Source organism: Bos mutus, chromosome 6 (genome assembly GCF_027580195.1).
Source record: "Bos mutus isolate GX-2022 chromosome 6, NWIPB_WYAK_1.1, whole genome shotgun sequence".
NCBI lineage: Eukaryota > Metazoa > Chordata > Mammalia > Artiodactyla > Bovidae > Bos > Bos mutus.
The window spans coordinates 77,414,347-77,440,984 of record NC_091622.1 but is presented as its reverse complement, the minus strand read 5'-3'; the positions used below and the strand labels follow the sequence as shown (position 1 = coordinate 77,440,984).

General features: G+C 36.3%; 1 protein-coding gene across 6 annotated transcripts in view; it reads right to left on the bottom strand.

Moving 5' to 3' along the window:
• ADGRL3 (adhesion G protein-coupled receptor L3) overlaps positions 1-26,638 on the bottom strand; it is a 956,872-nt gene that overhangs the window by 188,567 nt on the left and 741,667 nt on the right. For 4 of the 6 annotated variants that reach the window (XM_070372461.1, XM_070372464.1, XM_070372466.1 and 1 more), the window contains 2 exons: positions 6,272-6,574; positions 3,882-3,985 (listed from right to left, as the gene is read on the bottom strand). In XM_070372461.1, the coding sequence (XP_070228562.1) occupies positions 3,882-3,985; positions 6,272-6,574 (407 nt within the window). The remainder of the gene's footprint in view (positions 1-3,881; positions 3,986-6,271; positions 6,575-26,638) is intronic. The other 2 variants (XM_070372463.1, XM_070372465.1) reach the window with 1 other exon arrangement.

Sequence of the window (26,638 nt, the reverse complement as noted above, 5' to 3'; positions counted from 1 at the left end):
TTAGAAAATGCAGGAAGAACCTTACATTATCTCAAAATCTGTCAGTAACTTGTGTGCAGACAAAAGAAAAGATACTTTAGTTTGCTAGAAACAGAAAGACTATTTCCCAGTAACAATTCAGGCGTTTATTTTGCATATAATACTTGGACCAGTTAATGAAGTAGGAAGCAGATCTCATTTTACATGGCAATATTATAAATATGGAGGGTCTTCACATTTATAATTTCACAGTTTTCAACTGAAAAAAAAGATATGAGGGATTATAAAGTACAATGAATTCTTTACAGATATGCAAAAATAGAAAATATAAACTCCTTTTTGAAGACTTGAGTCTAAACTACAGGTCAAACTAAAGCTAGAGATCATGGTTTCAGTGAACAGTCTTTGAGAAAGGTAAGAAAATCAGATATTTCATCACATGTATCTGAGAAGGCAGAGCTCTAAACTAATTTGTTGGCTTCCATAAACAGGAAAATGTTTTTAAAACATTAATTTGAAGACGTATGTACTCAGCTTCACTATCTAATCTTTTTATCCAACCATCTATTTATCATTGTATCTACCTTTCTGTCCACCTGCCCATCGATTTGTCCACTCACTTACCAGTTTCTCCTTCTTTCTCTGCCCCTACACTTCCCCATTGCTGCTGAGGTAAATTTTCCTTTTTGTATTTTGCTTTTCCTTTCTACACAAATTTGGCTTTTTATTAAATCTCATGACTATGAAAGTATTATGGCCAGCATTTAACAAACTTCTTCTGACTTTAAAGGCTTACATTTTCTCTAGTGAAATGTAATCTACTCTATAATACCACTCAAAATTCAATCTATCATTTCACCCATATGAAGTGGCCTGACTTCATTTGTGAATCACAAAACGATCAAAATTCTGTGCTTGGTTCTTCCCTCTTTGCCTGACTGCAGGAAGAAAAAACACAACTCATTTCTTAAGAAAAATGATAATGTTTGCTTTTTCCAACTAAAGTGAGCATCGTGATCCATTTATTTATTCATATTTGCAGCCTATAATGGTACCACAAACTTGGGTAGGGGAAACTGAATATACTGTTCAAATGAGAGAATCACTCCCTCTTTATTTTTCCCCATCTATACTGTTATTGGGGGTAAACAGTGTTCCTCTACTTGAAAAATTCTCAGAACCACAGTGAGTGGAGGAGGGGAGGAATAGATCAGATACCTATTTCACTTTAAGTTTTTCAACATGACATAAAACATAAGAAAAATGGGGAGGTCAGAGCAGAGGAAAGAGGATGGAGCAAGAGAAAGGAAGGAGGGAAGAGAGAGGCAGTGAAGAGAGGAAGAGAAGGATGGGAAAGGGAGGAGGGGTGAGAGAAGTAAAGAAAAACTGAACTCTGCTGGATACTTTCCATTTCTTAAGTCAGAGAAGACCACTTTCCATCCTCCTCCATCCTTTTCTCTGTCTTAAGAAATGGACTTACATGATATGTTTAAGACAACATCTCTCCCTTTGGCTTTTGTTTGGGTTTGGCTAGTGGGGAGGCTTGGAGAAGGCAATGGCAACTCACTCCAGTACTCTTGCCTGAAAAATCCCATGGGCAGAGGAGCCTGGTAGGCTGCAGTCCATGGGGTCGGGAAGAATCGGACATGACTGAGCGACTTCACTTTCACTTTTCACTTTCATGCATTGGAGAAGGCAATGGCAACCCACTCCAGTGTTCCTGCCTGGAGAATCCCAGGGACGGGGGAGTCTGGTGGGCTGCCGTCTATGGGGTTGCACAGAGTCAGACACTCTGTTACCAATTTTTCACCATTCCTTTGATCTGGCAACCATAGGCCTGGGGTTGGGGAAAGCTCCATCTGTGTTCCTAGCATTGGAATTCCTCTTAATCCCTTGCAGTTCACCTTTGTTCCCTCAATACCACTGTAAACAAATTTTCTGCCCAGGTTCCATCTGTTTGCTGTTGGGACTTGGGTACTGAGGGAGGAAATGAGTAAAAGGATGAATTCTGTGGAAGATGTTTTGGGAAGGAGGGAGAGAAAACAGAGAAAAATCACTATGGGAAGTGCATGCAGATTCTCTCTCAGAGGTTTACAACATCAATATTTAAATATGTTGGAGTTTTGTGGTAGCCTGTTCAACTACCATTATGTTTAATGAATGGGATAAATAGTTGGAGGTATAATGGATACACCAAGGAAAAGAGTGGAGACAAGTGAAGAGAGACTAGCTAAGTGGGTATGGGATATAAAGGCCATCATGATCTATTCACTGTGTAGCTGGTATTGTTGCTAAGCATGACATCTTATTAAAGGTAGACCCAGTTAAACACCAGCTCCAACGCTGACCTGGCAATAAGCACATAAGTCGATTTGCAGGGATTAAATGTTTGACAATTCTACAAATTTATAAGTAATCTAGCTAAGGCATTATAAATTTCAACTATCTAAACTGTATAATCTTAATATATTTTTACAGATGCTATAGGATTATACAGAAACCTTCCAAAAGAATGGAACATATCTGTTATAAAATAAAAACATTCCATCCCTAAATCAAATGGGCAACAACTGTCTGGTCTTTGCAAGGAACTGTGTCTTTTGTCATAAGATTAGAAGGTCTGCAGAGGAAAGGAAAGAATTAAGCAATATTATCAGTTAAAGTCACCGGTAATTTCTGCAATGAAATACGCCAACCATATTCAAGAATTATCATGAAAACACAGCTTTCTAGGTGAATTATTGCTGAATTAATGTTAACCCCCAGGCTAAGTATGTAGGGAATATTTTTTAAAAGTTGCTAATGTAAGGTGATATGCTACTGATCTTTTAATCTGATCACATCCAGTAAGTTATTTGCCCTGGGGTCTGAGCTACATTGTAATAAAATCAAAGAACATAAAAACTGTGGCAGGAACAGTACTGAAATTGGAGAAGCATCATTATGAATAGCAACAAGTATGGAGATGCATATGTAAGAGGGTAACTGGAGTCAATATAACCACTGGTCTTCCATGATTTAGGGTAAATAGATAGTTATGGCTCATCTGCTAAATGATCTACTGGGTAGATATTTATGGATTATTATACAGTATATTATTGAGGATAAGCCTGGTTAAAAACAAATAGAGAAAAGAGCAAATGGCACAGACAGGCTTTTAGTGAGGCCATCACTTGTAGTATTTCTCAGGAAAAATCTCTTTCAAAAATTCCTCAGCATAGCTAATGTGCTATAGAAGGACTCTCCATTTTAGGAGTGCATAAATCTGCACAAATTGCTATAATAAGGATTCATCCCATAGCCCTTTTGGCATAAATGCACATCTGGTCTCTGTTTGTAATGAAATCAATTCAAAGCTCCACAGTGCATTAATAATAAAAATGTTCAACATATTGCAACCAAATAAGCCCTGCAAATTTGAGTCTGCAAGATTCTGTCACACATGTGTATACTTTTAACACTGATAAATGAATAGGTTATAGAACATTTATCAAATGGATTAAGATTCCAAAGGTAGATTTTTTTTCTTTTGGTAATTATTATTTCCACAGGAAAATCCATATGTATGAATACTAGAAGCTTTTGCTTGTTTGATTTATAATACCTCTTGGACTTTTATATCTGTAGTTCACAATACAATAAAATTTGTATTAATAATAAAACTATTATAAGCCATAATGCCAGTTTAGGGGAAATACACAGATTTGCCCTTTATGAACAAAAAAATTCTAGAATTAGCTCACAGCATATTAGAACTGTCATTAAATCTTGAGTTAAAATAAAATGGGAGAATTTTTCCACGTTAATTAAAACAAATATTGACTATTTTGTTTTTAGCTGTTATATTCAACAACCGAGGATCTAGAACTGGCAAAGCCTTCCTTGACAGTCACATGGTTTACCTTCTGTGTTATATGGTTGACCCAAGGAGAAGAACAGTTGCTAAGGTCTGGTCCCTGGGGGTCCCAGATTCCATCAGGAGCCAGGCAGAGATAAGTTGATACTCCTAAAATAATGAGAGAAATAGGTCTGCTTCAAATATTCAAACAATCTTCATTATAATGACTTTATGTCCATGATATTTTTACATATGAGCAAAAGATAAGATTGTGATCATTGAACTGAGGTAATGACTATTAAAGTACCATTTACAGTACCTGGCAAGCAAAGCAACTATCATTAGAAAATCATAACACAACAAACACTCAGTATTTTTAAAGCATTTACGGACAACTACACCAGGTACAGGGAATAATTTCATGAATTAAATGAATAAGCCTCCATGGGGCTTATTGCTTGAGTTTTCAGATGTAAGGTAGCAGCTGAGTCATAAAGGAATCACTCTGCAAGGTGGGTAAGGGCATTCCAGGCAAAGGAAAAATATGCTGTCTTTGGGAATCAAGTGTTTTGAATTGAGGTCTGCTGGGTAGGGGAGTTGTATTTAATGGAGTTGGAAAGGCTGGCAGAGCCAGATCGTAAACGCCCTTGTCTGTCATCTGCGGGTGTTGGAAAATCAATGAAGGCCATTAAGCAGAGGAGACAAATGGGCTGATTTAGGTTTTAGAAAGATATCTGTGGCAGCAGGATGGAGGATGAATTTCGGGGAGTGATGCGGGGGCTATGAGGAAGCTATCACAATAATTCAAGTGAGAAAAGACTGTGTGGGCCTGAACACAGGATCAGCACAGGGGACAGACAAAGGGTAAAAGTAAGACCACAGCATAACACAGTCACCTGGGAGGGAGGGTTTCAGGTTTTCTTTAAATCTCTTTCTTCATTTTCACAGAAATATAACGACATATTTCTGTAGGTCTTTACAGTTTGCTAACTGCTTTCAAAGAAAAAGTACTTCACTAAGCTCTACAACAAACATCTGAAGAAGTTGGTGCTATTATTATTTCTCTTTTAGAGATAAAGGAATTGAGTCTAAAATTAGGGAGACAGTTCTAGAGAAATTAAAAATGTTTTCTGATTCCAATACCATAGAAAACAATGGGACTAAACACTGTGCACCTTCATAAGGGGAAGAACGATTTCAGAATAATTTTAAACACTTTGCTGAAAAAAATTAAATGTGCACTTTTATAAAAATCAATATACATCTTCTGATCTTCCCATCACTTCATATACCATGGAATTCAAAAGTACACGTCCACATTGAAACTTTGTTAAGACAAACCTATTGAAGTAATCAAATCAATAAAACCCAGAGACAGAGTCCTAACAATGTTAGTCTAATGACATCTATTGCCTATTTGTTTTATTTACATATTTTATGGAATAATTCAAATTTTATGCAGGGTATCAAGTATTAATTTTATGATGATTTATATGTAACAATAAGAAATCAAACTATTTCTGAGTTTGGGATATTATGAATTGTTAAGCGTGAAAAAAGCAGGGGGCGGGGATGTGGTGGTGGAGGGCAAAGAGCTATCCAATTCTTGACTGTTCCCTACAGAAAACGATGCAGGATTGATGTCTCCAGTGGTTGCTGGGTAAGAGGAGGTTGGCTCCTCCCAGCATTATCCCTGACAACAAAGAGCCTCTGATTATTAAGGCCGGCTATGAGGACTGGTAATAAAAGATAGTTAAATCTTTTCTCTTGTTAAATGATATGTAGTTCCAGTGATTATCTAATATAGAAGTCCTCAGCCTAGTTTTGTGTAATATATATTTGATGGTAACAAGCATGAGAACTAGTGCCCACCAACCCAGTGATTTAACTCTGAGCTTTTGTGTAGAAGAGCTGGCTCTTTGGAACTTGTGCTGTGCCGTGTTTAGTTGCTCAGTTGTCCAACTCTTTGTGACCCCATGGACTGCAACCTCCCAGGCTCCTCTGTCCATGGGATTCTCCAGGCAAGATTACTGGAATGGGTTGTCATGCCCTCCTCCAGGGGATCTTCCCAACCCAGGGATTGAACCCAGGTCTCTCCGATTGCAGGTGGATTCTTTACCATCTGAGCCACCAGGGAAGTCCCTTTGGAGCTTAATTGAAACTTGACCTAGAAACTGCATGGCATGGGTGAGAACTACTGGTCTCATAAATATTACCAGCAGATTCTCACCTGTGACTTCTTTAGGGTGCATTCTCAAACTCTGGCAATATTTTGCTTTCAATTGTAATTCGGCTGAATCCAGAATGTAATCAAATGTTAAAATATGTCATGACAAAAACCAAACAAACAAACCCCAAACCACACCGACAACAAATAAACAAGACAAGAAAATGCTAGGAAAGCAAGCCAAACTAGCAATACACCTTTAGCTTAGTTTTGCAGGACAAACTTACCTATAGTTCCTGCAGGGCATGGCTGCTTCGCCATCTGTCCTTGACGCGTCTTAAACCACATGATTTCACGAGCTTCCACAGCCTCACAGCTCTCTTCCAGAGCTGGGATTTGGGGCGATGCTGATGGAAGGTGTGTGGTAATGTCATTAAGCACCTCGACAGCTGGAGATGGGGTGCTGGTACTCCGGTTTCTTCTTCCTGACACTGAGGGGGTGGTACTCCTGCCTGGGCTCCAGGTTGTGGTCCGAAGGGTGGTACTGGTGGTGGTGCTTCCCGTGCCAAGAGGTCCTGTGGTAGAGATTTCTGAAATAAAATCCAGAAGAAAACACCTGCATTGCTGGTTCACAGTAGGACCTAAAGACATCCTAATATGTCAGAAGTCTTCTTTATTTGACGATTCAAGGAGCTTTAAACATGGGAAAGATAAACCAATGTCAAAATTTGAGAGTGCCACTTGAGTATCAAAACAAGTCATTTGACTAATGTTAAATGTAGTCTTGTCTGTGGTTCTCTTCGACTTCAATTATAGAAAACAAAGTTACAGCGCAATTCAACTCTTCAGTAAGCTTTAAGAAGCTTCAGGACTTTTCAACAATTAGGGGATTAAATATTTTAAAGCCCTCTCTGTACCATTTTCAAACTCAGTATAGATAGGGAGGGAGCTATATACTGAAAACAGTATTCTTTCCACATTAACTGTAACATGAGTTTCTAAACTGTTGCAAATAGAGGAGAGACCAAAAAAAAAAAAAAAACATCAGAAATTTAAGTGCTTACAAACTAAAAAGTAAAAGAGCAATTCTGAATCTCCTTAACACAAATTGGAGTAGCTTGGTGATTTTACTCTGATGCTGTTATTGTATCATTGTATCAGAACTTTCAAGCTTGATATTTGTTGTTCAGTCACTAAGTCGTGCCTACTTTTTGAGACCCCATGGACGGCAGCGTGCTATTCTTCCCTGTCATTCACTATCTCCATAAGTAGTTTCCTATTGGTGTGTTCATAAATTATTTACTAACTAGATTTTTTTAATTGGCATTTTCCCAATGTACTCCAAAATCCAAATGAAAGTGGTTATTCCCAATGTACTCCAAAATCCAAATGAAAGTGGTTAGGCTATTTGACAAAATATTAAGTGAAAAGTGAAAGTGTTAGTTGCTCAATCACGTCCAACTCTTTGTGACCCCATGGACTGTATCCCATCAGGCTCCACTCTGCACTGCATTCTCCAGGCAAGAATACTGGAGTGGGTAGCCATTCCTTTCTCCAGAGGATCTTCCCACCAAGGGATTGAACTCAGGTCTCCTGCATTGCAGGCAGGTGCTTTATCATCTGAGCTAACAGTGAAGCCTAGATATTAACAGGTTATTAAATCTATAATGTATACAAAGGAATGTCCTAATAATATTATAGAAATAACCACTGCAGAGAATCATCTTTCTGGTATAATACAGTCAGATTCCCATCATAGGAATACAAGCATATACCAGCCCTCCACATACATACACTGCTTTTCTAACTGTAAGGTTAGAAACTACTCAGCCTCACTTACAGGCAACAAACAGTAGGGGCACTGGCTCCAGTCAGATTCAAAGTATCTCAGGATTAAGAAACTGTAGAAAGTCCTGTGATGAACCTTCTGTTTGCCATTCATGGTCTGCTTTACTGTGCCATCAACTAGACTCTGCTAATCCAGCAGAGTTGCCAAATCCATCACAGTGCATTTGGGGTATAAAACAGGACAGAGGTGCTATTTGCTATTTTGTTTTCTTGCTTATTTTTCTGTTTCCTCTCTTCCTCCTTTTTCTCTTGTGTCTCCTCTCTCTATGGGAATGGTAATGTTCGTAACTACATTTACTCAAAGTTCATACAAGAAAGCAGAGTATTCTCTTTTCCCTTCTTTTGCCTTATACACATATACTTAAATTGTCAGGTCTGGCTGATTCTGTCTCATTAAAAAACTTTTTTTTCTTCCCAGTCATCATTACCTACGCTCAGCCTATCATCATCAGTGAATGAAAACAGCAGTCTTTTAACATTTTACTAATAAAAGCAAAAAATGTGAACAGTAGTATTTCACTAGCTACTTTTGCAAAATACAAATTCAGGATTTATAAAGTAAAATTATTGACCCAGCATTTAATTCAATTCAAATATAAAATTTAGCAACATATTTTAAAATACTAAGTGAAACTGAATTCTTAAAATAATCAACAGTAAAAATGATTTTAATATATATTTTTTGCATATAAAATTATCTGGATGTTTCAAAAAAAGAAAACATAAAATTAAGAAAATTTAATAATAAAAACCTGAAGTTTAAAAATTATGTATTGATATTAATTAATGTTAAAATTAAGTGATATAATTTTATTAATATTAAGCAATAGGTTTAAAAATGTGTGTCAATGGTGTCATTGCTGGGATGTTAACACATTTTCTGTGCAAATTTTTCCAGCTGATGGAAAAAGTTCTTTTTTGACTTCTTACTGCCTGATGGAGTAGTAAGGCAATAGTTAAAAATCAATTTCAAGTTATCTTTTCTGATTCCAATTTCAATAATGCCATCTCTCATTTGGACTTTTGAAGGAGCCGTTTTGAATAACAAATTTTTGAAAGGAACTGTAAATCTTCTCATTGATATTGAGCTACAGTTTTTGTTTCAAGCAAAGCATTTTGAGTTCTTTGCCTTCTAGTTCAGTCATTGATTTTCAACTGTCCTCCTTCTCTTCTTGAGAATTATGTAGGTACTAACGAATGCTTTCTGAATAAATACATCCTTCTTCAGTTAGATATTTTAATTAACATACAACGCTCTGAGAGAAGAGATTTGTTTGCAATCATGTTTGCTCTGATAAAGATGCTGCACCATTACATGTGCATCACATGTGTGGTGAGAAGATTCTTCAGCTTACTGTGTCAATTACATGGTTAATGCACGAGGAGTAATGACATTATCACAAGATTTTGCTTGCTATAATTCCAGACTTGCCAAGTTTGAATGTATTTGTCTTTTAGCATTGATTTAATATGATCATTATGCTTTATTTAAATGATCCAGATTTCAGATTTTTAGCGACTACAGTATCCTACCAAACTATATTTAGCAATAGCATCACATAATGAAAATCAATGTTCTTTATTTTTCTTTAAAATTTCACTATCCAAACCATTCTCTACCTTTTGCCAGGGGCATTCTTAGGGTATACACTGGAATAGGTGACTCACCAGATTAAAATCCTTGAATGTTTTCCATCTGCCTTCCAAACAAAGGCTGACTGCTTTTTCTTCATGCCTATAGCCCTTAGGAGTTTCTTCCTTCAGCTCATGTACAATGTTTTTTCATCTTTACTTCTTCTCTTAAACCATAGGGTCTTTGCATATGCTACAGTATTCCTACCCTCATTTCCATCTGATAATTCCTATGTATTCTGTGGAGTTTGGATTGGATACAATCTCCATCAAGAGACCTTTTCAAATTTAACATGACAGGATTATGTGTTACAATGTGTTATGAAAAAATTATTTTCTCAACTTTTAGCCTTGTGTCTAAGAGTTAATAAGCTCCCAGCCAATATAGATGACCATCAGGGATAGGTCAAGGAAGCAGGGGAGGGTCCCACTGTAAAACTTCACAATAGATAGGAATGGATAAATGGGGAAAACAGCAAGCAGGGCATCTAAGAATATCTACAGTTGATGGGCTGGAAAATATATTTTATCAATGCATTTTACTCTCCATTAAGAAAATTCTTATCTCAGAACAATCATATTTAAATTGAATTATTTTTGTGAAGCATTAACACTGATAAAAATTATATTTTTATGTTTAATTTGTTATGAAGTACATTGTAAGGACTTCATTTAGTTTAATACAGAAATACTAATGTTAAGGATCAGTATAGAACTTTTTCCCTCAGAGCTGTGCTTCAGAGAGATGTCTACAAGCAGGGTCATATCTTTCTGTTTGACTTTAAGCAGAATAAAAGTCTATTTCCAAAGCTGTCTCTGATCCTTCATCTCTTCCCTTCCATTTACTGCCATGTAAGACTTAACAAGGGCTCTGCTCAATGCCAGCTTTTGGAAGAGTAAGTACAACTAGTGATATACACATGTTGTGGCCAGCACCCAAGAAAGAACCTTTTATTGGTAGATGCTGTGGGGAAAGATCTACATTTATTAAAGAGTGTTACCAACACACTTGGCAAAGTAAATGACAGAGAACAACAGATTAATAAACATTTACTATCAGTCATGGTATTGCTGGAGAAGGGACTGGAAACCCACTCCAGTATTCTTGCCTGGAGAATCCCATGGACAGAGGAGCCTTGTGGGCTACAGTCCATGAGGTTGCAAAGTGTTGGACACACATGACTGAAGTGACTTAGCACAGGACATGATATTGTTATTTATTCCTCAACACAACTGAGAATTATTGATTGCTTACCACGTGCTGTTCTAAACACTGGGATACTGATATGAACAACAAAAACAACAAAAAGTAAGAACTCCTGCTCTCAAAGAGCTCATATTTTAGTATGATAAACAGGACAGAAATTAGAATATATAGCATATTAAATATTTAAAAGTGCTAATGACAAGTAGAAAAGAAAAACAGGGGAAAATAATCAGAAGTGTTAGAAGAGGGAATTGCAATTTTTAATAGGGTGTCAGGTTTTGCTTGGCTGTTAAGGTGACAAGGAAGACCTGAAGGAAGTGGAAGACTGAGAGATGTGAATAACTGGGGAGCTTTCCAGGTAGAGGGAAAAGCATCTGCAAAAGTCTCTATGCAGTGAGATGGCCAGTGTGGCTGGAGCAACATGAGGGAAAACCAGTATGAGATGAGAGCACAGAGGTGTTGAGGGACTGAGCATATAGGACTTTACAGGTATGGGGAGGACTTCAGTATTCACTCTGTCTGGTGTGGGTAGCCACAGTAAGTTCTGAGCAGAGGAAAGATATGATCTGACTTAGGTTCAGTTCAGTTGTTGTGTTCAAGAGTAAATGAAATGGAAGTAGGGAGGAACAAGTTCCTATGTGACCATATATTTGAGGGTTCAGTGGTGATGAAGATGACTGGAATACTATGGGTCACATGCATACAGACGAGAACATGGGGCTGTAAGAGAGGTGATGGCTTTTGAATATGGATACTATGCTCCTCATTGGTACATACTAGGCCTTCAATAATGTTGGTGGAATTGAGTCAATGCCTGAGTCTTTATTTTAACAAAAGAAGAGTTAGTCCTTCTCAAGTAAACTCTTCTTCAGCTTCATCTCAAATACTATTATTTACTTAAAATTGAAACGACCACATAGACATATTAACTTCAAACAGTATGAACATATTTCTGAGAATTCCTGAGTTATAATCAGCAGAGTTATGTTGATTTTCTCATTACAGTAAAATTTTCAGAAGTTTTGATTTATGAGAATATTAAGTAAATTTTGTTGGTTACAAAACTATGCACACATAAAAACTGGGGGAATAAATTCAACTGAATTGAATTTACTGATTTCTCATCAAGCAGCAAAACATTCAGAGTGTAATGATGCTGAATTGGTATTAGGATTTAGAATAATTTCTTACTTACAGCCTCAATATTGTATTTTATTTCCCTAGTTTTGACATCATTGTTACTGAATGATGTAACATCAGTAACATCCAGTTACTGAAGTTATCACCTAATATTTGCAGTGACATATGTTTTATTATTAATTTATAATTTAATATTATTATAATTGTAGTTTACCTATGAAGACAAAGTGGTTCCAAAATATATGGGTTATACATGATTTATTTATAAGTATGAAGTTAAATTCAAGAAAAAGAAAATTATTCTGTTTCTGGAAATGAAACACTCAAAGTGAATAGGGAAGAAGAGCTCATAATTTAAGCTCCAGTTTTTTTTTTTTTAAGAATGTAATTTTAGAAACTTTGATCTATTGCAGATGCTTGAAGTAATATATATGTTGTCATCCCTGTTATATATGCACAAGTTCCTAAGAAACTGATAAAATGTAAGGCCTTTGTTCAAGGTGGCTGAAGTTCTCAGCTATTTGTTTTGCTGTTTATGTCTAGAGTCTGGAAAAAAGAAGGTCATTAGATTGTATTCTAAGCACTTTCTTAAAAGCAACAATTAAACAAACTCAAGTATTTTTTTTTTTTTTAACCAAAGAACCTAACAGTGACACAAATGGGAGATCCAACTCATTGCTGGAATAGGAATATAAGATTGAATATGACATGGCTCCTCTCCTCAAGGAGTTTATAGGGTAGGGTAATCAGGTTTATTGTATTATGAGTTGTAGACAGTCAAATCTTGGCTCTTCACTGTGCCTATCATGTCTCTAACACTGATAAGACCACTAAACATTTCATTTTCCTCAGGTAATTAAAATTATAAAAAAGAAAGAGACCTGCATAATCGTCATATAAATGATACTTAATTTCAAGTAAAAACATAAACATTCTTCTAAGTCACTTAATAATCAGCATATAGATTACAGACTTGATAAAGTAATTCATCCTTCCAAAACCACATTTAAACTCTTCAACTCTATAGCTTATTGAATGCAAGGAAATTTGATATTCTACTCTGTTTTCCATGCAAATATACTATCTGACATATATTAAATACTCAGTAATTCATGATGAGTGCATGATATAATAATTATCTATGCTTTATTTTGAAAGTATGTTCAGATATATGTATATATGTAACTATCTCATTACATTAAGGTTTCAATAAAGTTGGATTAAATAATTTAATTGTTCATTCCAGATTAAATTTTGTATGATTTAATTTACAGGAGTTTCAAACTTTTACTTCCATAATATTAAGCCATAAGATTAGTATCAGAAAATACAGACCTAGACTCTTGAGAAACTTACATATTTATATAGATACTGGTAATTCCATTAATTTCCTCTAAAATAAAGGAAGGGGTAGAAATTGTCTTTATTGTTGTTCAGTTGCTAAATCGTGTCTGAGTCTTTGCGACCCCATGGACTCCACTATTCTTGCCATAAGAACCCCATGAACAGGAACAGTATGAAAAGGCAAAAAGATATGACACCAGAAGTTAAGCCCCCCAGGTCAGAATGTGTCCAAATACGCTACTGAGGAAGAGTGGAGGGCAGTGAAAATGACACTCAGTTGTGGATGTGGGACTCCCTGGTGGCTCAGATGATAAAGTGTCTACCTACAATGTGGGATACCCGGGTTCGATCCTTGGGCTGGGAAGATCCCCTGGAGAAGGAAATGGCAACACACTCCAGTACTCTTGCCTGGAAAATCCCGGACGGAGGAGCCTAGTAGGTTACAGTCCATGGGGTCGCAACAAGTTGGACACGACTGAGCGACTTCACTAATAACTGATAATGTGGATGTGTCTGGTGGTGAAAGTAAAGTCTGATGCTATAAAGAATAATATTGCATAGAAATTGTCTATCTTGAGAGAATTAAGTGTTTGAATGATTAGGCCAAGGTATTTTCTGTTTTATATTCAAGAAAAAAATTCAGGACATTTATCTCTAAGGCCAATGTTTTGACTAGTCCTCATGTTGGGAACTTAGTAATTTCTCCTCACTCAAATATATACCAAATAGTTTATTTTCTTTTTACTATCATGCCAACCATGCCTACTGAACACATTCCAGATAGTATAATAAAAACCTCCCCAGTTTGCTTTCTCCTGGTGATTTTTCTTTCAATAAGATGGAGTCATGCATTTCACAGGTAGTAATAAATGGATCAGAGAAGCAAATTGTTAGGAAAAAAATATAATTTGGAATAATAATTTTGAGGTTTGTCTACTAAAATATATGGATATACATATATATATATATATACACACACACACATATGCATAAACATACACACAAATACATGCATATGCACATCTCACATATATTTTAAATTGCTAGGGAAACAAGCAAATAAAATGGATACTGATTATACTGAGTTTTTTTTTTTAACTCCAAAAGAATTATGTTCATTTTCAGAGGCCTATGAAGAGAACTCAAAGGCTTTATAAAACAGTATATTAAAAAATTTAAAGACACTGAGGTGTACTGGAAAGAACATTCATTTTAACTTCAAATATTGGATAATCATCTACTAGCTGTGTGGATTTGGTCAAGTTAATTCTCCAGAAAGCAAAAATTAAAGCTTTAAAGATGTGGATTCCTATATTCACTTGAATATAGGACATACAATATATTACATGTTATAATGTGTTCAAATTATTAAAAATAATACAGACTTACAATAGATATTCAGCAACAATCCCGGTAGATCATCTGGTAAAGAGTCTGCCTGCAATGCTGGAGACCCTGGTGTAATGCCTGGGTCATGAAGACTCCCTGGAGAAAGTATAGGCTACCCACTAAAGTATTCTTGGGCTTCCTTGGTGGCTCAGATGGTAAAGAATCTGCCTGCAATGTGGGAGACCTGGGTTCAGTCCCTGAGTTGGGAAGATTCCCTGGAGGAAGGCATGGCAACCCACTCCTGAATTTTTGCCTGGAGAATCCCCATGGACAAAGGAACCTGGTAGGCCATGGGGTTGCAAAGAGTTGGACACAACTAGCGACTAAGCGCACACACAATGTAACATTATTATAATCAAATTCAGGTTATCCTAACATGCCACTGACTCTGTTTCAGGAAAGTTATAAACAGCCACCTAATTTAGAAGGTTGAACTATTTCCTGAATTTATATAACAAGAACTGAAATTAGACCAGCCTGAAGTATAGTCATAAAGTTTATCTTTTTCACCTCAAGCTCTGAAGGACATTTAAAACCCCACTAGTAATCTACTACCTAGTTTATCCAAACCAGCTTTAGAAAAGATATAGGATATTGTTACTTGCACTCCAAGGGAAATATATATATATATTTTAAGTAAGAATAATTTAAATAAGGAGAAAATATTTCTTCAAAATCATTTGTCTGCTCTGTGGTATTTCAGAACATGAAATTTGGGAGCATACAGGGTATAACAAATCATTTTATCCCAATAAAGTTAAATTCAATAATTAGCTTTAAAAGTAAAATCGGAGGGACTTTAGTTTCAAAGTGGAGAGAAAAAGGAAATCAATATTTTAAATCAATATTCAAATATATGATATGAATAAGATCAAACTACTGTAAAATCAAAATTACAGATGGCCCACATAATTTAGGAGTCTACAAATCATAATAAAATTCAATCAGTAGCTTGATCTCTTAGAAGCACAGCCTGGTCTTTATATAGGAGAGTGCCAAAATTTTGTAACACTCTGCAGGCATGTTTTAAGACACCTGATAGCCCAAAAGCCCCATTAAAGACAGACTCTTGCTGTTTTGCCCAACAATGATGCTCAGTGCCTGCAACAGCCTGGGACACAGAGAGGCTGTTCAATTAGTATTTGTTCAATAAAAGCACTCTAGCATCAACTGCTTTGATTCATTACAAAATCTTAACATTGGGACTTGCAAATGTGATTGTCATTGAGCCCAGAGGACATTGCCTTTCTTGTTCTTTACTATCATTCCATTCTAACCTAAGCCTATTCTATTATGATAGCCTTTTAGAACTCTTTTTTATTTTGAAATAAGCATAGACACATAGGAAGTTGCAAAAAATAGTACAAAGAGTCCCTTCCTTTATCTTCCCTCCAATGGTGAATCCTTATGTAACCACAGTATAATGTCAAAGCCAGGAAATGGGCATTGGTACAGAACTGTTTAATTTTCACTGTTCTTCACCTGCACTCATTTATGCACACCTGCATATAGTTCAGCGTGATTGTATCTCATGTAGACATGTTTGTCTACACCTGAATGATACAGGAATGTTTTATCTGTATTCATACCTATACACTCCCCTCTCATCCCTATTTCCTAGCAACCTCTTAACTATTCTGCATCTTTATACTTTCAACCTTTCAAGAATGATATGTAAGTAGAATCATAAGCATGAAACTTTTGAGACTACTTTTTTTCTTTATTTTTTTTTAATTTTAAACTTTACATAATTGTATTAGTTTTGCCAAATATCAAAATGAATCCGCCACAGGTATACATGTATTCCCCATCAGGTCCACCCAGGTAGTTGCAGTTATCAATAGTTAAGTCATCACGAAAATACCTGCAATCTTTCACCTTTTACCTGAGTGATTTCTGAAAAATGCAAATATAATGTTGTTGCCTTTAAAAGCTCCCAACTGATATTATTATAAATTTGACATGCTTAAACATGATTTTAAAAGGCCTCTAATCCTCATCCTGCCTACTTCTCAAGCATCACTGAAGCCACCCTGCCCTTGTTCTCTCCCTTCTAATAATCCTGGATTTACTTCCTGTCCCAAAAAGGCTCCCTGTCAACTTCAGTGATCCAAATGTTTCTTTCTGGAACATACTCTTCTCAGTCTTAACTATTTTTTCCCTTTCATATCCCACTTCATTTTGCTAAATCCCTAATCATAAAGATAGCTGTGATTTGTAATGATTGCAATCAGAAAAGGAGGAAGAGTGAAAGAAATGATCATTTTTAGATGACTCATAATTGTATTCAGTGTATGTTTATTATTTTAGGACATTAATTTAGACTGAGAGTTCAAGATTTCATTCATCTCAGAGTGTTTTTTTTTTTTTTTTTTAACACCACCAGTTAGGAAGAACCACATGAAAGGACATTTGCATATGAGTACCAGCTGTTGCACTTTCTAGATTTGAAACTTTGGGCAAACCTCTAAACCAGGAAAAGTATTCGTTCCCTTTTTTAAAAAATGGGTAAGACAGACTTACGAATGAGAATGAAATATTGCACACCTAGTACCCAGTTCCTGTTAGATAATAGGTGCTTAATAAACATTTTGTGTATGTGTGAAATCCATGTAAGATATGCAAATGGCTCAAATGTCCAATGAAGTTATTTGAAAGAAACAGAAAATTCTATTTGACTATATAATTTTCATGTCCCCAAAATTATGCATTATGAGTATATTTTCTATAAAATAGAAACTCTGAATTCTATGAATGTGAAAAATATACTTGATATCTATCAAAATGCAATTTTATCAGTCATCACATATGTATTAAGTACCATAGAATATGTCTTTTATAGTATAGCTAATAGATCAAACAGTAAACAGAAAGAACTATAGTTATTTGTGGAGCTTCCCTGGTGGCTCAGCAGTAAAGAATCTGCCTGCGAACCCAGGAGACCTGGGTTCCGTCCCTGAGTTGGGAAGAGCCCCTGTAGATACCTTGTTATATACCAGTAGATAACAAAAGTTCTAACTGTTGTCACAGTTGTATGGGATTTAGAATTTAAAATTTAAGGTATGATTTGGTTCTACAACTTTATTGAGAGCAAGAATTCCCAACAGTGATACTACTGACACTTTGGTGTGTGTGTGGGTTTGTGTGTGTGTCGTAGGGAGTGGGGTTTGTCCTGTGCATGTTAGGGTTTTAACAACATCCTTGGACTTGGACTTCATGCACTAGATGCCAGTAGTACTCATTGCTCTTAGTTGTGACCATCAAACATAACTTCCAGTTCAGTTCAGTCGCTCAGTCGGGTCCGACTCTTTGCAACCCCATGAACTGCAGCACACCAGGCCTCCCCGTCCATCACCAATTCCCGGAGTTCACTCAAACTCACGTCCATCTAGTCGGTGATGCCATCCAGCCATCTTATCCTCTGTCATCCCCTTCTCCTCCTGCCCTCAATCCCTCTTAGCATCAGAGTCTTTTTTTAGAGACAGCCAAATAACCTTTTTGGGAAAATCACCTCCATTTGAGAACCATTGATTTGCAGGAATTTCTTCATTTACCTCTTACCTATACTTATTCAATGAGAGGGCTACTGCATGCTGATAATGGTTTTAGAATATTTTAAACATATATTAATCTAAACATGAAATGGCTGGATGGTTGCTTTTCAATTTGTGAAATGAGTCAAAGTCTGTAAATAAAGGAAATTGGATGGCTTTCAAAAATACAGATTATGCTTTTCAATTTCTAGTGATTCCATGCTTCTAAAACACATTTCCATAAATCACACATTAATATCTAAAAAATGGCTGTATTTTGCTTTTTTACTTAAGGAGAATAGACATAACAGCATACTAGGAAATTAATTAAAAACACAAAACACAAAGCATCTCAGTTGCATGCTTGAATTGGATCAAGGGCGGGGAAAATTGGTGAGAGAAAGAAAAACCGTGGTGGTTTCATGTTTTCTGATTTCAGTGACCACACTGCACAGAATAAACTCTGTGAGACTCTTGTTGACTATATTAGATCTGCCTTCCAAAGATGTTCAAATGCCTTTAGTGTCCAGTTACTTTCTGAGCAAGAAATCTGAGAATGAAACTTCTGGCGTCAATGCCACTGCATTTGATGACCACAAATTATCAGCTTTCACATAAACATATATCATAGAAGTCTTCTCAAGTTAAACATTTAAGGAATAAATTATGAAAAACAAAAAAGTCCGCTACATGAAACTAGTTTATATCTTCCCCTTCTCATTTATTATACAGTTGGATTCACATCATTAACATGCAAATCATACTGCACTACAGTGCATTTTAAACAAAGAACTGAAAGCCGGGCTTGTAATTTCCTTATGGCTTGATAAATAGATTTTTGCCTTAAGAGAACAAAATAAACTCTAGTCACATTATGTTCACATTTTAGGCCTAAACATTTTAATCTAAAGAAAAATTTTACACTTTTCTCACCCTGCCTGTGAACATATTTTAAGTTACTCTGATTTTAGTGTGAAAAATCTAAATACTGTTATCAAAGTAAATGGTAACATTTATATCATTTATATTATCACTTATTATCCTACATATTTAATCAGAAACTTAACAAAAACATAAATCAATCTGTCATATATGGCATTGACCTAATAAAAGATTGACATTTCATGTCAACTTGTATGTAATAAAAGACACAGAATGTGAAAGTAATTTTGAAAGGTTCTCTGCTGTACCTTGTATTAAAAGAAGTTCATTTATATTTCTTTTTCGGAATATGTCATATATTCAGGCAAATAAATGTCATCAAAAACATACAATGGCAACATTTTTATTAAGTGACATTTCCCATAGAGAAGAAAAAGTATATAAATTCATCTTTATCATGAAAGCAAAAATCCATTACCTCTTATCAATTACTCTAAATGCATTTGGTAAAACTTTAACATAAGGGTTATTCAGATAACTTTAAAAAATAAACAAATGATACCATTCTTTCTCACTGGAACACTTTCATATAGCAAAATAAAATATTTGCTTATATTTTACTATAAACATTGGTCGAATCTACTAGTTTAAATGTGTTGCTTAAACGACTCTCTGTACTATTAATGCACAATTAAGTTGCATTTTACTGCTCCTACTTGAAAGTATATACACACTATTTGATCTTAGACTCCACCAGATCCTCCTTAAAATCAACTTCACTTAAATTACTCGGTAATGCTTTTTTTGGGGGAAAAAAAAAAAACAAAAAACCTTACTGTCATTTGGAAGGCAATGCTAGTAACTCCAAATACAACTTCTTAGAAGTATTGCAGGGAGTCAAAATAAGATCTATCTGACTCCTATACTTAATCAGGTTGAATCTGCTCATGTTTTATTAACTACCTTTCTCATTTCTTGCTTTGATTTCACCTGACTGAATACCTTCTCACACACTTAACCTTTTTCTCCTCCTGCCTCTCTTCCCCTCATAATGGTCTTCTTCCTCTTCAATTTTTAAATTTAATTCTTTAACTTACTATCAGGTGCTGATATGATGATCTCAAAAAATTTTGCCTTTAGATGTAAGTTTCTGGTTTCTGTTTGGTTTAATCTAACTAGTAATAATGCAAATATTCCTTAGCATATCTGTTAAGAAGCAGATATGAGCTAATATCAAAATCCCTTTTTTATGATGTTTAACCTAAGAAACAGAATTTGAAGGCCAAGTACACAAGAATTTTTCATGTTGTAATGAAAAAAAAAATTCTGTAAGAAAGTCAATACATTTCTGATAGTCTGTACATAATCTCTACTGTGCCTGTAGTTGCTGCTGCTGCTGCTGCTAAGTCGCTTCAGTCGTGTCCAACTCTGTGTGACCCCAGAGACGGCAGCCCACCAGGCTCCGCCATCCCTGGGATTCTCCAGGCAAGAACACTGGAGTGGGTTGCCATTTCCTTCTCCAGTGCAGGAAAGTGAAAAGTGAAAGTTAAGTCGCTCAGTCGTGTCCAACTCTTTGCGACTCCATGGACTGCAGCCTACCAGGCTCCTCCATCCATGGGATTTTCCAGGCAAGAGTACTGGTGGGGTACCATTGCCTTCTCTGGCCTGTAGTTGATTCTCAGGGAAAACAGTTGAATGCCATGAGCTTCATAAGAACAGAGGAGGTTTTTACTTTGTTTTTTTTTTTTGTCCTGTTTAATATTGTTATTCAACAAGCATGTGGAAGATTGATCTATGTGACACTACCTTTAATCCCTAAAATAGAATTACAACAGACACAAGAAAATAGTTTTCCTTCAAAAGAGGACTTGAGGGTGTGCTCAGGGGAGACATGCATTTTAGTTAATGCCAGGAAGTAAAAGGAGTCTTCAATGAAAAGACTTGCTGAACAGGGAGTTCCTTAATTATAAGGTTTCAGAAGTTATACTGGAAAGCTTGGAGGTATTTGGAAATCCGCGTGTTTTCCAGACTTACTATAGACAAGAAAGAAATGAATGAGGTAGCTTTAGGCCAGTACCAATAGAATCTGAATTCCTCCTGCCACAGAGAACATATATGCTGAGGACAGGCTAACTAGCTCCAGAGCAGACAAATCTGTCATTAAATTGCAGACAGCCCTAAGGAAGTTCTCTGCACTCCTGGCCTGGCAATTTGTACAAGTGATATGAACCTGAGGAATATACTACAGTGTGAATCGTGAGATATGCCACCATCAAGTGTGATCAAGTTACTGAAGGGTTGTCATTGTTTCTCTCTCATTTAAAGCTAATGAGAAAGGATTCACAGGTGCTTAATATGTATGCCCCAGAGTTTGTTGACAAAGCAGAGAAAAGAGACCAAGATGCACAGAGAACTGGTTATAGCTCTACTCTCAAGATGACAGCAAGGCTGCATAAGTTCTCAAGGACCAGGGAAGGGTGCAGCCTGGAAGCCCAAGATGACTTTTTGGAGGTGAAAAATGGTATTAGTAGAAGAGGTGTACAAAGGAATTTCCAGGGGCATAAGGAGGAATCATGAATGGTCATCCAGCTGGAAGAGTGTGCATCATTTGTTTTCACATGGAACACAGTCAAATATTTATCAGTGGGACCTTTCAGCTTTCAGATATCTGCCCAAGACAGATTCATTTTATGTATCTTCCTAAGGAGAAACTATCGGCTGCCCAATCTGAATCTATCACATAAGATGATCCCTATGCCTCAGCTGTCCTCTCTTCCTCACCTGTGATGCTAAACCATTGGGAGCTAGAGGCAGTCTGTCCCACAGAAGACAAGGAAAATGTTCAGTGGAAAAACAGAGAGGAAGCAGGCTAGGCACCCAGTTCACACAGCAAGCTTCCTATAGCATGGAGGAGAGGGAAAGTTGGGAAGAAATTTTACTGTGAATGAACTTTGGAAATTTTGCTATCATATGGAACTGTAAATGGAAATTGAAACTTCAAAAATCAGATTATTCTTTGGGCTGAAATGATGATTGTGGGGCAAAGGGGGCTCTAAAGGCAGGGAAGAAATATGGTAGGATTAGAACAAAAGGTGTTTTATGATTAGACTCAGAACCTTTAGTTAATGTGTGATTACAGACTATGACAAAAAGAAATGTTAATAATAGTATATTGGGCAATCTTCCTCTATATGAAATTTCTTTCAAATAGCTAAAATGTATTAGAAGGCTTGCTATTTATTTTCATTAAGAAAAAAAAAAGAGATTTTCTTCAAATATGGTCAAAGAGTTCACTGAGTACCAATGGGATGATGGTGTCCTCTAGAGGACACTCATCAATATTTAGAGATTTTTGGTTGTAACAACCAAGAGGGATGGCATCTGGTGGGTAGAGGGCAGAGATGCTGTTCAATATCCCACAATACACAAGACAGCACCCTACACAAAGAATCATCCTGCCCCAGATGTCAAGATGCCAAATGGGCACCTGCCAGAAGTGTGGAAGGTGAGAAATTTCGCAGTAGGTAATAGGGAGAAGGAACAGATATAAGCATTTTTGGATTTTTGCTATCAAACAAAGAATGTGCGTGTGTTTCAGGGATAGTTGATAATCTGTTAACTGAAGTGGAAAAGTGTCAGACTGGTTACAAAAACTATCCTAAATTAGCAGGACTAATAAAAATTAATTCTCACTTTGCTTTCTGTGTTGAATATTTATTGTTTTTGCTTTCCTGACTTTCACTTCTTCTGCTTGGAAAAGCATCTCAATTTTGCTTTGTAGAACTATATAGCTTGTGTATATAAACTTGTGAAATGCCACTCAAGATGCCTTGACCCTCTCTGGTCTGAGTCAAGCTAGGTCAGTTAGACTTCCTGGGAATCTACATCCTGAGTGAAATCATACAGGATACAACAGTATACTGTGCTAAGTCACTTCAGTGGTGTCCAACTCTTTGAGACCCTATGGATGGTAGCCTGTCAGGCTCCTCTGTTCACGGGGTTCTCCAGGCCAAGAGTGCTGGAGTCGGCTGCCATGTCCTTCTCCAGGTATTTTCCCTACCCAGGGACCAAACCCCCATTTCTTATGTCCCCTGCATTGGCAGGCAGGCTCTTTACCACAAACACCATCTGGGAAGCCCAGGATACAGGACAGCTAGACGAAGGCCCTGAAGAAACCAATACATTTAATTCTGTTTTTTTTTTTTTTTTTTTTAAGCCCTCGTGAATGGTTCAAGTTTCTTATCTAAAATACTCATTTTATTCTAGACTAAAATTTTATTTCATAGTTTACGCTTAGTTTAAGCCAACCTCATTCAGTGAGATATAAATAATTAAGTGGATTACAAACATTCATATATAAGTAATACTCTCTACATTTTCTCCACACAGGCTAAAAATCACTAGGTTCTGCATCATTATTAAGATATTTGGGTCTTTCTGGATCAAAGTACGTGTCATGTGATAGTGTATGTCCATCAAAGAAAATAACCTCAAAATACGGTTAAATGAAACATTATATACTATGCTTCTAATGACTGCATTTTAGTTCAACAGTTTCACAGCTTTACCAGTTTTTCTAACCTGTTCTTTGAATGTGTCTTTGGGGCACTATTCACAGAACTCTATATATTCAGTAAATGTAACATTTTTCCCCTCAGTCAGTTTAACAGCAGATTCAAAAGAATCTTGCTTGAAAATTCCATTATTTACTCCAGTTCCTGCTAGTGACCTCGGCTTTATTAGTTGCCACAGTAGCATAAAGTTATTCTACCACAAATAAAAGGAAATAGTAGATCAAAATTCTGATCTTCTAAAGCCAGCATTACTATAGTTTCTGCATGTGATTTAGGCAGTAAGTAACTGTCATAATATCACAATAACATCTAAAAGCTTGGTTTTCTGGTGAGCTCAGTTTAACTTAAATATCTGATACTCTGGGGTTTTGAAATGTTCAAATCAAATGCAAGATTAGGAAGAAGCAAGGTTTTATGCTGGACTTGCTAATATTTACTGAGGCTCCTAAAAGGCCTTTTGCACTGAGAGGAAAACTAGTTAGTTGGCTTTCCTATTCTGATCAAGGACTTGAATTCAGTAAGGAAATTTTTATTGGTTTAGAGAACCTATTTTTAAAGATCAGTTCCCAACATTTCATGCTAATTTCATAAATTCAAACGAATATCTGAGAATCATTTATGAGAAAACTGGTCTGAAGAGAAAGTCTAAATGGATTTTTAGTTTCTAAATCTGAAAAAAATGTTATTGGCATATAGGTAATTTACGGTATTGTATTGTGTCCAGTTAAGTGCTCATTCATATCTGACTCTTTGTGACCCCATGGACTGCAGCACGCCAGGCCTCCCTGTCCATCACCAACACCCAGAATTTACTCAAACACTTGTCCATTGAGTCATTGATGCCATCCAATCATCTCATCCTCTGTCATCCCCTTCTCCTCCTGCCTTCAAACTTTCCCAGCAACAGGGTCTTTTCAAATGAGTCAGTTCTTCACATCAGGTGGCCAAAATATTGGAGTTTCAGCTTCAACGTCAGTCCTTCCAATGAATATTCAAGACTGATTTCCTTTAGGATGGACTGGTTGGATCTCCTTGCAGTCCAAGGGACTCGCAAGAGTCTTCTCCAACACCACAGTTCAAAAGCATCAATTCCTTGGCTCTCAGCTTTCTTTATAGTCCAACTCTCATATGACTACTGGAAAAACCATAGCCTTGATTAGATGGACCTTTGTTGGTAAAGTAATGTCTCTGCTTTTTAATATGCTGTCTATGTTGGTCATAACTTTCCTTCCAAGGAGTAAGCGTCTTTCAATTTCATGGCTGCAATCACCATCTGCAGTGATTTTGGAGCCAAAAAAATAGTCTGTCACTGTTTCCATTGTTTCCACATCTATTTGTCATGAAGTGATGGGACCGGATGCCATGATTTTTGTTTTCTGAATGTTGAGCTTTAAGCCAAATTTTTCACTCTCCCCTTTCACTTTCATCAAGAGGCTTTTAGTTCTTTTTCACTTTCTGCCATAAGGGTGGTGTCATCTGTATATCTGAGGTTATTGATATTTCTCCCGGCAATCTTGATTCCAGCTTGTGTTTCCTCCAGCCCAGCGTTTCTCATGATGTACTCTGCATACAAGTTAAATGAGCAGGGTGACAACATATAGCCTTGACGTATTCCTTCCCCAATTTCGAACTAGTCTGTTGTTCTATGTCTAGTTCTAACTGTTGCTTCCTGAACTGCATACAGATTTCTCAAGTGACAGGTCAAGTGGTCTGGTATTCCCATCTCTTTAAGAATTTTCCACAGTTTATTATGATCCATACAGTCAAAGGCTTTGGCATAATCAATAAAGCAGAAATAGATGATTTTCTAGAACTCTCTTGCTTTTTTAATGATCCAGCAGATGGCAATTTGTTCTCTGCTTCCTCTGCCTTTTCTAAAACCAGATTGAACATCTGGAAGTTCATGGTTCACATACTGTTGAAGCTTAGCTTGGGAATTTTGAGCATTAATTTCTAGCATGTGAGATGAGTGCAATTGTGCGGTAGTTTGAGCATTCTTTGGCATTGCCTTTCTTTGGTATTGGAATGAAAACTGACCTTTTCCAGTCCTGTGGCCACTGCTGAGTTTTCCAAATTTGCTGGCATACTGAGTGCGGCACTTTTACAGCATCACCTTTTAGGATTTGAAATAGTTCAACTGGAGTTCCATCACCCCCACTAGCTTTGTTTGTAGTAATGCTTCCTAAGGCCCACTTGACTTCACATTCTAGGATGTCAAGCTCTAGGTGAGTGATCATAGCATCATGATTATCTGGGTCATGAAGATCTTTTCTGTATAGTTCTTTTGTGTATTGTGTTTGTTTCTGCTAAACAGCAAAATGAATCAGTTATACATACATCCACTCTTTTTTAGATTCTTTTCCCATATTGGCGATAACAGAGAATTAGATATAGTTCCCTGTGCTATAAGTAAGTTCTCATTAGTCATCTGTTTTTTATACAGTAGTATGCATATGTCAATCCCAATCTCCCAGTTTATACCTAACCTCGTTACCCTCTGGTAACTGTAAGTTTATTTTCCACATCCATAACTCTAGTTTTGTTTTATAGAAAAGTTCACTGGTACCTTTTCTTTAGAATTTTAACTCAGGAATTTAATGTCTTAGATAACCTAAAAAGATACAGCTTATTTCTATAAAGGCTTAGTGTCCACCATCTTTCACTTATATACATTGAGACTATTTTCAAGGTTTGATGACACTGTAACTACTAGTAGTATAAAATATGTGCCAGAAGAGTCTATTTAAAATCATTTTCCTTTTTGCTCTCTTGCAAAGCTAGACATTCAGAATAATCAATGCTGACTAAACCTTCATATGGATAATTGATATATAGCATTTCATTCTGAACACCTGTTAGAGCATAATTAAAATATCCTTTAAAAATCAATCCTTTCTGAAGCTATGCTACTCAAAATCAATGCTTATTAAGTGATGTTTGTATGATTTCAATCGCTTCAAACTGTGCCCACATGCTGGCAGTGAGGTTTTTTCATTTTGTTGCCAATAATAAATTATAGCCCTAAAGTTATAAAATATCTAACTTCCTCCCCAACTAAGGTGATATATTTGCAAGACTTTTGTTAAATAATGTTTGAAAATAAAA